The 13184-nt window shown below is 44.0% G+C and overlaps 1 protein-coding gene across 1 annotated transcript in view; it reads left to right on the top strand.

Annotated features, from left to right (window-relative positions):
* INPP5A (inositol polyphosphate-5-phosphatase, 40kDa) overlaps positions 1 to 13184 on the top strand; it is a gene marked incomplete at its 5' end in the record, with an annotated part of 101165 nt that overhangs the window by 57817 nt on the left and 30164 nt on the right. Inside the window, 2 exons of the mRNA XM_010142409.1 lie at positions 5559 to 5654; positions 5989 to 6063. Of these exons, the coding sequence (XP_010140711.1) occupies positions 5559 to 5654; positions 5989 to 6063 (171 nt within the window). The remainder of the gene's footprint in view (positions 1 to 5558; positions 5655 to 5988; positions 6064 to 13184) is intronic.

The raw sequence follows: 13184 nt of genomic DNA on the forward strand, positions 1-13184 counted from the left end.
CAGGAGATCTTGGGGAGAATGGGAGCATGAAGGTAGGGTCTTAGTGCCGAGATGTTTTTGTCACAGGAGCTACCTCACAGAAGAAGAGGTGTCTTAAAACCAAAATATCCCTTTGCCACACATCAGCAAAAGGGTCTTGTGGTGGAGGGCAGAGTCCCGCTGTAGGTCTTGGGCAGCTTCTGAGCCAAGCTCTCACAGGCGGTAGAATTGGTGCTGCTGCAAACTGCCTGTGAAGTGGCATCAAGCCTAAAATGAACACAGGCAGCAGCCTCATGTATTCTGCCTCAATTTGCCAGTGTGAGAGGGACCACACACACACACACCAGCGGTGCTGAGTTTTCCTCAGGGAGTGGTGCAGGAGGCTTTCGCTCTTCATCCCACCAGCCTCTCTACCGGCTCTGGTCCCTCAGACATGAACTTACTCCTCTGGGAACACTCAGAGAAACTCATGTCAGGTATTGACCCTTTAAGGGGCTTCTCATTAATACTTTTTTATTTTTGTTCTTTATTCAGGTAACCTTTTTCTCACTGCTGAGTTAGAGCCCTGCTCCCAGAAGCGTATTGGCATTAAAAGCACAGGAACTTCTCTGAGGCATTACTGCTATTTCCACACGGTTACTGTTAACACACCGTAACACATAGAGCTGAAGGGGTATTTTTTCTCAAGTAAAGGTGTACGTCCTCTCAGATGGGTTTTGGTTACTTTGTGGGGGGGAATTTAGCTCCGTAATTTCCCTATCACGTGCAGCAGCTGTGTGGCCCAATACCTCCGCACTGTTGTGAAAAAGCAGCTTAAATTAGTCTCCAGGTCAATGGCAGATAGCGTTTAAAAACAGAGTGTAACCTATCCTATAGCAAAATGCACGATTTTCATGACCCAGAAAGTTACATTTAACTTTGTTTTTCTGTCTTGCAAATTTTGTGTCTCTGACATGACATGATTTGGTGAATTTACTGTTGGTATATTCTCCGTACCCAGGAAATAGTATCAGCGCCTCAGAGTAAGGAGGAGCCCAAACAAGAGAGATGTTCCTGTTATTCCCAAAGTAGCAAATCTTTTACCTCACTGATTGTTTCAAATACAATTTGCATCCAGATAATAATAAAAAAGCATTTGATTTTCCTAATTTAATAAGTGTCAGATTGATTTTGGGTTTTGAGCAGCATTTCAGAAGAATTATTTCACTGTTGTAATTGGATGATACGTGTACCTCTGTCTTTTCTATCCTGCCAGAATCCGCAAGAGTATCTAACTAAAATAAAATGGAATATCTTAAATTTAATTGATTAGGTTGCTCATATGCTCAAGACCTTATTTCAACTGGCTCATGTTAGTGTTCTTCAGAGTCTGCTTCTCTCCTGGCACTTGGAGCAACAAACACTTCTGGTTTAATCCATGCAACACTGGAAATTGCAGTTGCCGCTGTTGCTGAACTTTTGGTGTTATAAAGGAGCAATGAATATATTCTACTTTTTTAAGAATTCAAAGTAATAATAAATCCTAAAAAGAGTATGCAAACCATTGAAAGAAATAATGCACATCTTAGAATCAGCAGACGGGCAAAAGGAAAGTTTGAGCCTGTATGTGCTTGGATATCTTTTTTTTTTTTTTAATTTGTTGAAGAAATTACAAGCCCGCGGTAAGTCCGCTCACGCATCAAGAGGTGAGCTCAGGAGTCTAAGGGATGTTCAGAAAGCAGGAGTGCCAAATCAATGAAAAATCAGCAGCGGTTTTCAGCAGAGCGCTGCTAGCGGGAAACCGTAGTGCAGCTCACAGCTCTCCAGGGCTTCCACGTAAACGCCGTGGAAAAAGCAATCCTATAAAATATATTATAGAATAATGTGTGTGGTTTATGTGTGTCACACAACTGGTTTTACCCCTTTTGTCACTGTACATGTGCAGAAGCACAGTCTAAAACATTGCGGGGTGAGGTGTATACGTGGGAGCAGGTGCATTTTGAAGGTTGTGTTTATGCTGTAAATAGGAAGGCTTTCAGTTTGTGAGCTTTGCAGAGTTCAGAAGAAATTCCAGATTTGTCTGTTGTCGATATAAAAAACTTTCACTGCTGGCTTTGCATATCAGTGCATTTTTATCACGTTCCAAGGCAATTACCAGAAACGTTATTGCTATGTTTTATGATTCAATACACATAAATTATTGCAAAGGATTATTTAAAAAAATACCATGTAGCATGTACCTGCGTGGACAGTGTCTGTGAAACAGGGGTGAGGCACGTCTGGGTTTTAAGCACAGGCTGAATATTGAGTTCTCTCTCAGCTCTGAATGCAGCTCTCCTGCAAACATTTTAAACAAATAATCTTTCCTAAGAAAAAAGATTTTTTGAAAAGGTAACCCGGGTCGAGTTTTGATATCAGATTTCCCCTCTTCTGGCTTTGTACAAGAGCACCTTTGAGGCAATACCCAAAAAGAAACAGTGTGTTTTCATAGCGTTTTGATTTTCTTTACCCGCAACAAAAAATCCCTTCATAAGTAGACTTGTCTAAAAAGGCACATGTTCCCCAAAGTTTTCTGCTTGGGTGACTACGACTTTGTAGAAATTGAAAGGAGGAGGAAAAAAGGAGTGCTCCAGCTTGTATAAGAAATGAACCTTTGCCCAATCACTTTTTGTCCACGAATAAGGTAACTTTTTGTGCGTGTGAAATTTGAAAGCAATAAGGTATGTGGGTCCTTTCTCTGTATTGGTTCTCAGGAGTCGATCGCGGGGTTTTTTTCTTTCAGAGCCAGCCTGAAGTTGTGAGATAAAGCAGCTCAGAAAAAAAAGTGTTCTCAAGCAGATGCCTTTAAGAGACAGAAATCATGAATTTCTTGAATTGCAACCACTCTGGGGGTGGCTACAATGACTTTTTGACAGTGACAGTAACTCTGCCTTGTCTTTTGGAGCCCTTCTTTGGCCCATTCACTCTGGAAAGCTGCTTAAGCGCACTTAAGCGCATTAGCATTTGGATGCTCGGGGACCGTATTGACCCTCATTTGGAAAGTTTAAATGAGTGAAAGATGGAGCGATTTGTTAGGGCTTTAGAAACCGGCTTTAGAGAGCGGCGGGTTTTCCGCTTTGGTTTGTTCGGGTGCTTGTTCTAATCTGGTGCGCTGTTTAAAGGCGACCAGACTGATTTGTGACACATGAGCCCAAAGCGCTATTTTTTTGGGCTTGACCCTTTTAGCTAATCTGTGCTCGGAATTTCAATGGCTGGTGTCGGAGGGAATGGCTCGCTGTGGATTACCTCACCAGTGTCCCTACGGACACAGATGGCAAAGCAGCAATTACGTGTCCAGAGGGATCCTGCGGTATGTGGGGATGCGAGGGAGAACTTAGTGGGTTTGTGCTTAAAATCAGTGGTACCAAAAGCACAGCCTCCCCGATGGCCTGGCGCGCCTCTCCGCCTCCCTCCGCAGAGGAGTTAGGGCTAAGTAGCTACTGCCGCATCTTCTGTCTCGTCTCCCAAGCCTGTCACAAAACACCTTCAAATTCTGCAGAACAGGTGAAGTTCTCGAAGGGCAGCCGGCACCGGTGTCTGGGTGACCAGTACCCCTTTCTCCAGTGGAAGCTCTGGCTGCACAGGCACCTGCAGCCGCGCTGCTGCCGAGAGCGTGCCAAGACCTTTAGGATGAAGCCCAGCGTTAGATGTTTGTGATCTATAGACATGGCACTGCTTTTCGGGGTGGAGGAAACAATGAAGAAAAATTTGTTAGGAAAGCACATGATTTATTCAGCGAGAGTGGGAATCAGCACCTGTTCAGTTCACAGACTTGAAAAAAAATCGAATTTGTATTTTATTTTACTGGATTACACTCAAGTCATCCTTTAAAAATGAAATTGCTTAGCTGGTCAGTTTTGTTTGTACTACGGCAGCACATGGGCCTTTAGCAAGGGTAATTTTTTAATGTCTTTCTATCAAATGGGGGCAAAAAGTCCATTGACGGATTGTGTCCACCTGGTAACCTCAGCTGAGATCTGGAATATTTGGAAGCAGGTGGGTTTTTGTTTAAATACGTGTTTGGCATGTATTTCTTCCTTCAGAAGAAACTCAGGGTGGGGAGCTGAGAAGTCAGCAGTAGTTGTGTGGCATTGTGTCTGATAGAACTGCACTTCTCATAACAACTCCCTACATGAGCGTTTCTGTTCGTGAGAGAAAGCAGCATGTAGTAGGGTATGAAATTCTGTTACCTAATTACCACAGAACTGATTTCTTTTTTGAGTGAATGTTATGCCAAATGAAAACCTCTTGTCGAGCCATTATGAAGAGGAACAGAACAGGCAGAGCAGGGAAGTCAGCTCTTTGCATCTTCTTGACTGAGTTCTTTTCCTTAGCACATGTTTGTTAAGAATCTCTAGCAAAGTAAGCTTTTACTGGGAAGGACCGTCTTCGCCCAAGTCCCCACCCAGATCCTGCCGGCAGATTGCGCCTCGGCTGTAGGGAAGGGTGCTGAACTGCCTCCCAGGTGCGGGCGCGCACCGTGGCCGTTTTCTCTCTGCCTCCGAGCGATGCCGAGCTTTTCTCAGTTCCCCTCTCTGTCTGCTGCCTTCTGGTTTCCAGCAGCCCAGGCAGATGGGCCGAGGTAGCGGTGTGCCCCGTCCAGTAGCTTTGCCCAAGCTGGGTAACTACAGAGCGCTTCGTGAAGCCCGCCCGCCCCGCCGTTAGGATGCTCTCCATTTCTGCGTTTCAGAGCACTTAACATGCTGAAAGCCTCACTAAAGCTACAGGGTCAGTGAATCTCAAGTATGATTTTAAGATAAAATACGCGCTTTCCTAAAAGCTCCAGATTTTCTCCTGTTGCAGTGCAAGAGAGCAAGCCCTTAGCAGCCTGTTCTGTATTACTCTGTAGGTCAGCTCCGACTGCGTTGAAACTGGGCCCCAACCGGCAAATGGCCAATGCATCGAGGCTTGACGCTTCCTCAGAAATGCCTGCCTCTGTGCCCGATAAAGCGTTGATTTGTAATATGTTTTAGACACCCAGTCCTCACAACACCTAGAAGTGTGACGTCGTCTCTTGTTTAGAAGGGGAATTTCACGGGGAATTTGCTGTCCCGAGTACACTGTGGAGCTCACTGTCAGGTTGTGGAAGTGTTGCTGAGGCTTTTCAATTCTACTTGGAACAGCCATTGATGAGGCAGAATTTTCTGCAAACAAGGACTGTAGAGCCAACGGAGTTATCAGCTCTTAAGAGTGTGGTGCAGAACGGGCAGGTCATTAGCTGTAGGAAGTGGTTTCTGGGGAGGTTTACAAGTGATGTGTGATACAGCGTCAGACCTGTGAAAGAACCTGTGTGCATGGTAGGAAGTTGAAGGAATATTTGCCTTATCTGATTGATATTTTCTTAATATTGCCTGTTTCACTCCAAACGGTAATTCCCTTTATTCTTTTTAATCCATCATGAGTGGAAGTGACTTAAATTAGCGCTGCCTTATGTTTTGACCCGCAGCAAATTGTATTTCCAGGCGGGTGCTGAGGATGCGTGGATTGATACGGTTCAATTAAATGGGGCCTTATGTTTCATATAAACTAGTTTCCTTTTCTCCCTTTGTGTTTTTGATTAGACACTATGTGCGAAGGCCACAATGCAGACTATCCGGGCAGCTGACACAAATGAAGTAGTCAAGCTAATATTTCGTGAATCTGATAATGACCGAAAGGTAAACAACTTAATGCCCTCTGTACCCCCTGTGTAAACAGGAACATTGTTGAATGCTCACTTTCTTTTCTACAGAGCATGAATATAGTTGTTTCAAACTGATAATTTAAAGGGAGGGGAGGGATATAGGTTGTCACACCTAATGCTCGGTTAATTGGATCTTTGTGAGTGATTGCCAGGCAGCCAAACGGGCAAGCTGACAAGCAGCTTTAGCCGTGTGGAAATGCCGGGCGGTGTTAAAGGGACGCATGTCTCCAAAGGGTCATTCCAACAGCTGTGTATTAGGTAGCTGAGTCCAAGAGCTGTGCTGACCTTTCTCCTTTGTTTTTTTCTAGGTTATGCTACAATTAGAAAAGAAGCTCTTTGACTATTTTAATCAAGATGTATTTAGAGATAACAATGGCACTGCGGTAAGTTTGTTGCTAAATGCTTTAAAAGGAATAAGTTGGAAACTCACATACAAACTGTGTTTCTCTACCAGCCCTTTATCCTTATCAGCTCTTCTGTCTACAGCATGAGAGGAGATAATTCATCTAACACAATAACTGCTCCAAATTTCCCCCTCACTTACCCTGTTATTTTGTGTACAACTTCTTAACTTTGGCATCGGTTTACCTTCTTTTTTGTAGAAAACATTGTAAATTAAATATATGTGGTAATTCACTTTTCTTCCCTGTCCTCTGGTCTGCATTTCATCAAACATCCCATTTCTCTACTAGCTCTTCCTTGTCCACCATAGTAACTTATGAAAGGACCTTAATGCAAAGCTGTTCCGAAAATATCTGGGTCTTCTGAGTGTGCAAAGAATAATAGAAACGCATGAATAAATAGATTAGAAGGCTCAAGCCCTGCAGCAGACTGGCACTGTATGGGTAATCATACCGGGCTTCTTAAGCAGAGAGAGCAAACAGGGAACACTGATGTTCCGGTTTGTAATGGGAACTATGATTTTCTGTGGAGAAGGGTTTTATATCTTCTTTAAGGTCATTTATTTCGAAATGCCGCTTCATTTTGGAAAATCTCTATATCACTTTTGGAGCTTTCTCAATTTCATCTAAGGTTTCAGGGAGTTATATATCTAAAGGAAAAACATTAAGCAAAAAAAAAAAACAAAGCCACCCAAACGGTTACCCATAGGTAACAAATCAGGAAAATGCGTCTTGCATGTGGGAGCCTTATTGTGGATGTCGAGGGCCAGACCCTCTGCCTGTGGAAACTGGCCCAGCGTCACTGATGTCAGAAGAGCCATGTAGCTTGTGTCAGATCTTGACCTGCTACGTGTGCATAAACTAAGGGCATTCGCGTGTTGCGTGTTCTGAGCTGTAGGAACAGGGCAGGCTATGCTAGGCAAAGAAAACCTTCAGAAAACTTGGTGTGTTCTGCAGAAACTGCGTGTGTCAAAGTTGTTTGTGCAGGCTGACCAGCTAGCCAGGGTTCCCCGTCTTTCTTCAGTCCTTTCCTCATGGTGACTCAATTTTACCTTCCTTCCTCATACTCAAAATCAAAGAAGACAAGGGTTTGTTTCCTGTGTCTAAGCGTTTTTGAGAACTTATTTGTGTCTGCCCTAGTCCCACCTCTCGGTTTTGCTGCGCTCTGTTCCAGTTACACAGTGGAACGCTTTTTGCACAGGGTTGGTTCATACACAGGATCCACAACTCTCCCCTCTCTTCCTTCTCTCCTACCTACAGCTTACTCTCTTGCTGTCGTAGAGAAGGGGCTGTCTGGGGGGCTGTCTGTAGGGATCCAGGGCAAGGAAGGCAGCTGAAGCCCTGTGGCCCTCTCTGGTTTTAAACTGACATAGACCTAGGAGGTGAACTCCATGGGAGGATCTGACGTCTCACTCGTTTCTTGAGGTCGGAAGAGTTTGATGAGTCAGACTCATGAGGAAAGGGAAGATCTGTTTCTCCTCTCGGCCTCTGTTGACATCCATCCTGTTCGTTGGGACTGCTGTCCCTTCTCGCAGCACATCTTTCATCTGTGGCGTGTGTGCTCACCACGAGAAGTGTCTGTGTGGGCAGCATGTCTTAAAGACACAGTTACTCTGAGATTAGTTGGTTTGGGGATTGCTTTTTTTTAAAATTTACAAGGTGAATGCATCCTTGGGAAATACATAACATTGCTTTCACCGGTATTTTGCAGTTTTGGGAACACTTAATTCAAAGTAATGACACTAACCCCAATTCCTGGTTCCATCCTAATCTCATCCCTGTCCCAGATTTTCCTCTATGTATATTATATTTTTTTTAGTTTTTTTTAAAAACAAATGTTTGTCATTTTAATTTTTCCCAGTACATTTCTGAAGCTGAGCAAAGCTGCTCTCGTTGCTGCTGTGTAGCACATCCTAGTGATAATGCAGATGACGGGTGCTTGACTTTACATACGTGGACGCGGTGTGTGAAGGCACAGGCAGAATCCCACTTAAGCACATTCCATTTCAAAATCAGCAGACATTTCATTCATGCATCAAGAAGCGGGAAATCTTCCAGATCAAACATGGAAGGAAAAGATAAACGATATAATGAGCCATTGGAGATAATCTAATCTTCATGGTCTAGTTAAACACGCAGCACCATGATCACTAAAAACAAACTACCTATCTAAAAGGATAAATGTCTCTGTGCCGAATTCAACCCAAAAAATCCATCGCATCCTTCATCAACCGCCGGTCTTGTACCAGCCTGACAGAAATTTAATTCAAGCTGGCTCCTGAAAATAATTATTGTATTTTAAGAGTAGTAATCATTGGTCGGGACATGATTGAATGTGTCCATGCCTATTGACTTTTTCTATGATTTATAGCTTTGTTTAGTCGATATTCCCATCGAAATTGTATAATTAATTATAAGTGGGGCTGTCAGGTCTGCAGGATGGAGTGCCCTGATGAGTATTTGGGAAGATTAAATTTTCCTTAGCTGTACCAATGCAAGGCTTGGGAATTTTCAGAGCACTGTGGCTGTTGGATAAAGATGTTTTCTGTGTGTTTAGCAACTGCTTTAGCTCAAAATCCATTGATTTTTCTGAGGGTATTTTTTTTTATCAGCGTGGTGTCTCTTCAGTAACATTGGAATGTGTACAGATGTGACAAGACCTGACAAATATTTATTATCAACAGGCTACTTTATCATTGTCCATACACAGTTATTCCTTCTTTTTTACATTGTAATCAACAAAAAGAATCTTAAGGTATATTTATAAAAACGAGTATTTTTAATGAAAGATCTGATACAGATACAAGGTATCTGTTCAACAGAAATTCAGTTTGAAATGCGTACAGTCATCTGTCAGGTCTAATTTTCCCAAACTAATCTATACTTTGTCCAGACTTACCAGTAGCTTACTCCAGAGTTAGCTTAGCAGTTACCTCTATTTATTGCCTTGAAGTGCAGTGACCATTCTCTACCATTTTATTTCAGAAGGGAACACCCACATTTATCCAGCTGTGCAGTGGTAGAAAAAAGAGAAAACCTCTTGGAAATTAGCTGTAGCAATAACACCAAACTCTCTTAATATTTAATTCATGTGTTCTGAACTGTGCATCAAAGTTCCAGTACATCGGAGAGGCCGGGGGGTAACTGCTGTAGCTACCACCGAACTGCCACACCGGGAGCCACGGGGAAGGTGGGACAAGTGGAGGTTTCACCTTAGTGACAGACAGATTCCAGCCTGTTGGTGCTTTTGAGTTAGAAAAAGCCTAACACCTCTGAGGTAGGATATAGCTGTGCTGTGCTGTGCTGTACAGCACCGCTGGGTCCTCCTGCTCCACAGGCTGGCACAGGAGCAGTGGGCAAAGAACAGCCGGGGCTTCTCCAGTCTGAACCGGTTGCTTACACCCTTCAAGAGGTGGCAATCCCCAGCTGGGCACCACAGCCAGACCGCAGCCACTCCTCCACCCCACACAAGGGGAGGCTAGGGGGCTGCCCAGACCTTCTGCCTCGGCTCCCTGAGTGGGTCTGCAGTGACACCCACACTTCTGACCTTCCGCCAACTGAGCAGTATGTCAGCACCCAAAACTTGGTAGTAGCGTTGGATTTGCCAGCTCTCATGACAGTGCTGTCAGGAGAGTAGCAGTGTGCAGGGGGTTCTTGAATAAGTCTACTCTTTGACAATTTTTTTTTCCAAATTCCTTATCATTTATGATAAATCGGGCTGTAAGAGTTCTTTTCAAAACACCTTGTGTTTGAGAGTTCCCTGTTAATTTCCAAACAATCAACAGAAAAGCAAGCCAGGGACTATTATTTAATGAAAAAGATTACAATCATGTTATTGATTTGTACAAAAGAACCACAAGCTAAATGCTGTCTTTTCGGTAGTCAGTTAAGTAAGTATTTAGTAAGAATGTAAAAACTCTCAATGACTCCAGAGGAATGATTTAATCGCTGGGAGACATTATATAATCTTTAACCTCAATCGGAAATGAGAAGTCAGGTCTCCATTCCCATCTTTCACATGAACCATATTAAGGAATCGGTCCAGATACAAACTGATGTGCTGTCCTTAAGATTTTGGCCACAACTGTGTAATAAAAGCAATCAGCGAATTAATTGTCTTGAGAGTTGAACCTGTTGTTATTCCTACTAGAATCATGATCTCTTCTGCCTGTTGATGTCCCTGGAATCTGGTGACTAAACACGTAGCCCCTGGTCGTCCTCCTCTACATGTGGGCAGCGCCAACCCCGCTCTCACAGGGACACGTTCCCTGGCAGTCCCAGTCTCCGCTGCTGGGAGGTAGGAGAGGTTAGACTGAGGGTGCCAGCCGCACAGCAGCTCCTGGACCGTCAGATGGGTCAGAGGACACTGCTGCTTTACCAGCATTAATTCCAAAACGGGTCTGAGATAGATACGCAGAAAACCCCGGTGATCTCCAGCCTGGATAGCCATGAAATGGAAATGTTTCTATTTCTCACTGTAATTGTTATTACAATGGGGGAAAATAAGCAAAGAGCTTCACCTGGCTACCAGTGGTCCTTCAGCAGTCCTCTTGCTGTGGAGAGCAAACAGTAAACGTTTATGGAGAGCACATTCTTACTCAGTTTCTGTATTTTGAACAGTGAAATCAGCCTTTGAGGGTAGGTGCCCTTTATTCTGCGGGTCTGTTTAGCTTCAGCAGATGTCGTATGAGAAGAAAATCATCATGTGCTGTAAAAATGAATTGAGTTATAAAGGTCTCGTTCTCCCTATGCCAAGTAATGGTTTAAAGTGATCTCTTATCGTGCTAATTAACTTAGACGTGTTACTGCAAACAGCTCAGGCAAGCACACTTCTAAATTATGAGTAATTTATTTGTGGGGGTTTTTTATTCCCAGGAAATCCTGAAATGATATGCAAATTAGGAAGAAAGGTTTAGTCCATGAGGGACCTTTATTAAGCTTTTTGTGAGAATATGTGTGCTCGTGAAGGGTAAGGATCTGGCATCACTGAAAATGTATTAATCAGCAGACAAGATATAGCACAATGCACTCTTCCCAATGGCCTTGGCTCTGACCCTTTTAAAGATAATGGGAATACTGTCCACTAAGAACTAGATTAGGACGATCAAGTGCATTTCATCAGGGTTTGACTTGAACCGTGATCCCAGAGGTGAAAAGGCAGAGGTTTATCCACTGAGCCAACCAGCCCCTGTCCAGATAAAATCTTGAATATGATGTATAAGGGCAAATTAGGATAGAGGAGGGAAATTGATTGCTTAGGACCATTGTTACCTAGGACTGGTCATAGGGAAATCCTGTGCATCCTGAAACAGCCTCTTTTATTTAAGGGGTCACCCGAGACACCTGATTTTCACAAAGTACTGGTAGGAAGATGCCTTTGTGCTCTGTTCCTTCACTCCAAACCATTATTGCCTTGGTTGGAACTGTGTTTCCTTAAGTTAGTGGTTAGTTGATATGCCATCGGATAAACTGCAAAACGAGTAATGACAGAAAGAGGAAATATTATAGCAAATTGTTCTCACTAGCAAGCAGAACTGTAAAGCCAGATGGCAAGCAGGACTCAATCCAGATGTGCTGGATTAGCTATTTACTGCCAGCTTTATGTTCCAAATAAATGAATTATTCTGGTGTAGAAGTTGCCCATATCACGGAGTTACGAATATTGTTTCACGACCTTTCATCCCCCTGTCCTGCACCTATTCTAAGGCCTAGGGCTACTTCAGGTGTGCTGTGCTGTGTTTATTTTTGTGTGTCTCCTGGCATTCGGGTGCTCTGGGGTCTTGCCCCTTCCCCAAAAAGCTCACAGCAGCCAATCCTGCCTCAAAGGCCTTGCCCAGGGGACATGCCAGCCCATAATGGGAGCTTTGCCAGAATAAGAAACATGGATCGCAATCTTTTTTCAAGAAAGTGCCTTTTTTTATCACTCTACAAGTCATACCGTAACTGCATCCCATGTATTTTTATGCTTTTGTCAAACTGCAGCTCACAAAGTGACAGTTTGATAGGGGAATGCATGCTGGTTTTAACTCCCTAATGGTACCGACTCAGGTTTCACAGTAAGAGACGTGCGAAGTTCAGTGGAATAATCCACTCAATCTGACCCATTGGCAAGCAGGATATTCCTAATTAAAATCTTCTGAAGTTAGCATCCACGCAGCTGTTCTTGCCGTTTTGAGTGAGCCGTTTTACAAGCTGTTGGGCAGTTTGTGGATTAATTTCAGTAATGTAAAGTTTTGGGAAAGGCAGTTTGCATGAATGCAGTTCCGCAGAGTCAAATTTTTCTAAATCAAGGCAAGCACGAGAATCCCAGGAGAGCGAGTGACAAGATGCATTTTTTGCCAATAGAAGACGGGAGGCGTGCGTGCAACTGCGACCCACTGGCGAAGTCACTGGGCACTGGCAGTGGCCAGGAGGTCCTCAGGGCGTTCGCGTTGCCTGGATGTACTCAAGTGCGTTCGCATTCCTTGGAGAACTCGGGCTGGGAGCCGTAGTCTGTGTGAAAGCCATGTGCAGTCGTGCTCATCTCAGATGCTTTAGCTCTTCATCGGGCTCTGTGGAACAGGAGAGATGGGATGCGATTTGCTTCTGCAGTTTCGGCAAGGAGCCCTTGGGATGTGAAAGGCGGTTTTGTTGTCAGCAGAATGTTAATGTGGGTGACTGCTGCTGTGTGAGCGAGAGTACACTTCACCCGGTTCAGTGCTTGGGACTCCTTAACTGACTAGTTTATTCTTTACAGATAGTTCAGTTTAGTCTCCTTATGGAGAACTAATTACCTGAGAAGTGCAACAGGATTCTGATCCCGTTTTTTTTCCAAGTAACGGGAAAAAAGTTCCGGGATAAGACCTTGGTTCTCTGCAGATTGGAGTGGTGACCGAGTGCTGTGCCCTGCCAGCAGGAGTTTGACTCCCTGCTTACCCATGCCAGCCGATTCAGCCCAAAGTCAACAGACCTGGATTGAAAGGATCCACACGGGGCAATTAGGAAAACCAAAATTATATGCAAAATTCGATCGTGTGGTGTGTCTAAAAGGGCTACAGCCTCTGCTGGGCAAACAAGGGGTACATCACTGGAGAAGTGTGAAAGCACTGTTGACTCCAAATCGG

This window comes from Buceros rhinoceros, unplaced genomic scaffold (genome assembly GCF_000710305.1).
Source record: "Buceros rhinoceros silvestris isolate BGI_N320 unplaced genomic scaffold, ASM71030v1 scaffold17188, whole genome shotgun sequence".
NCBI lineage: Eukaryota > Metazoa > Chordata > Aves > Bucerotiformes > Bucerotidae > Buceros > Buceros rhinoceros.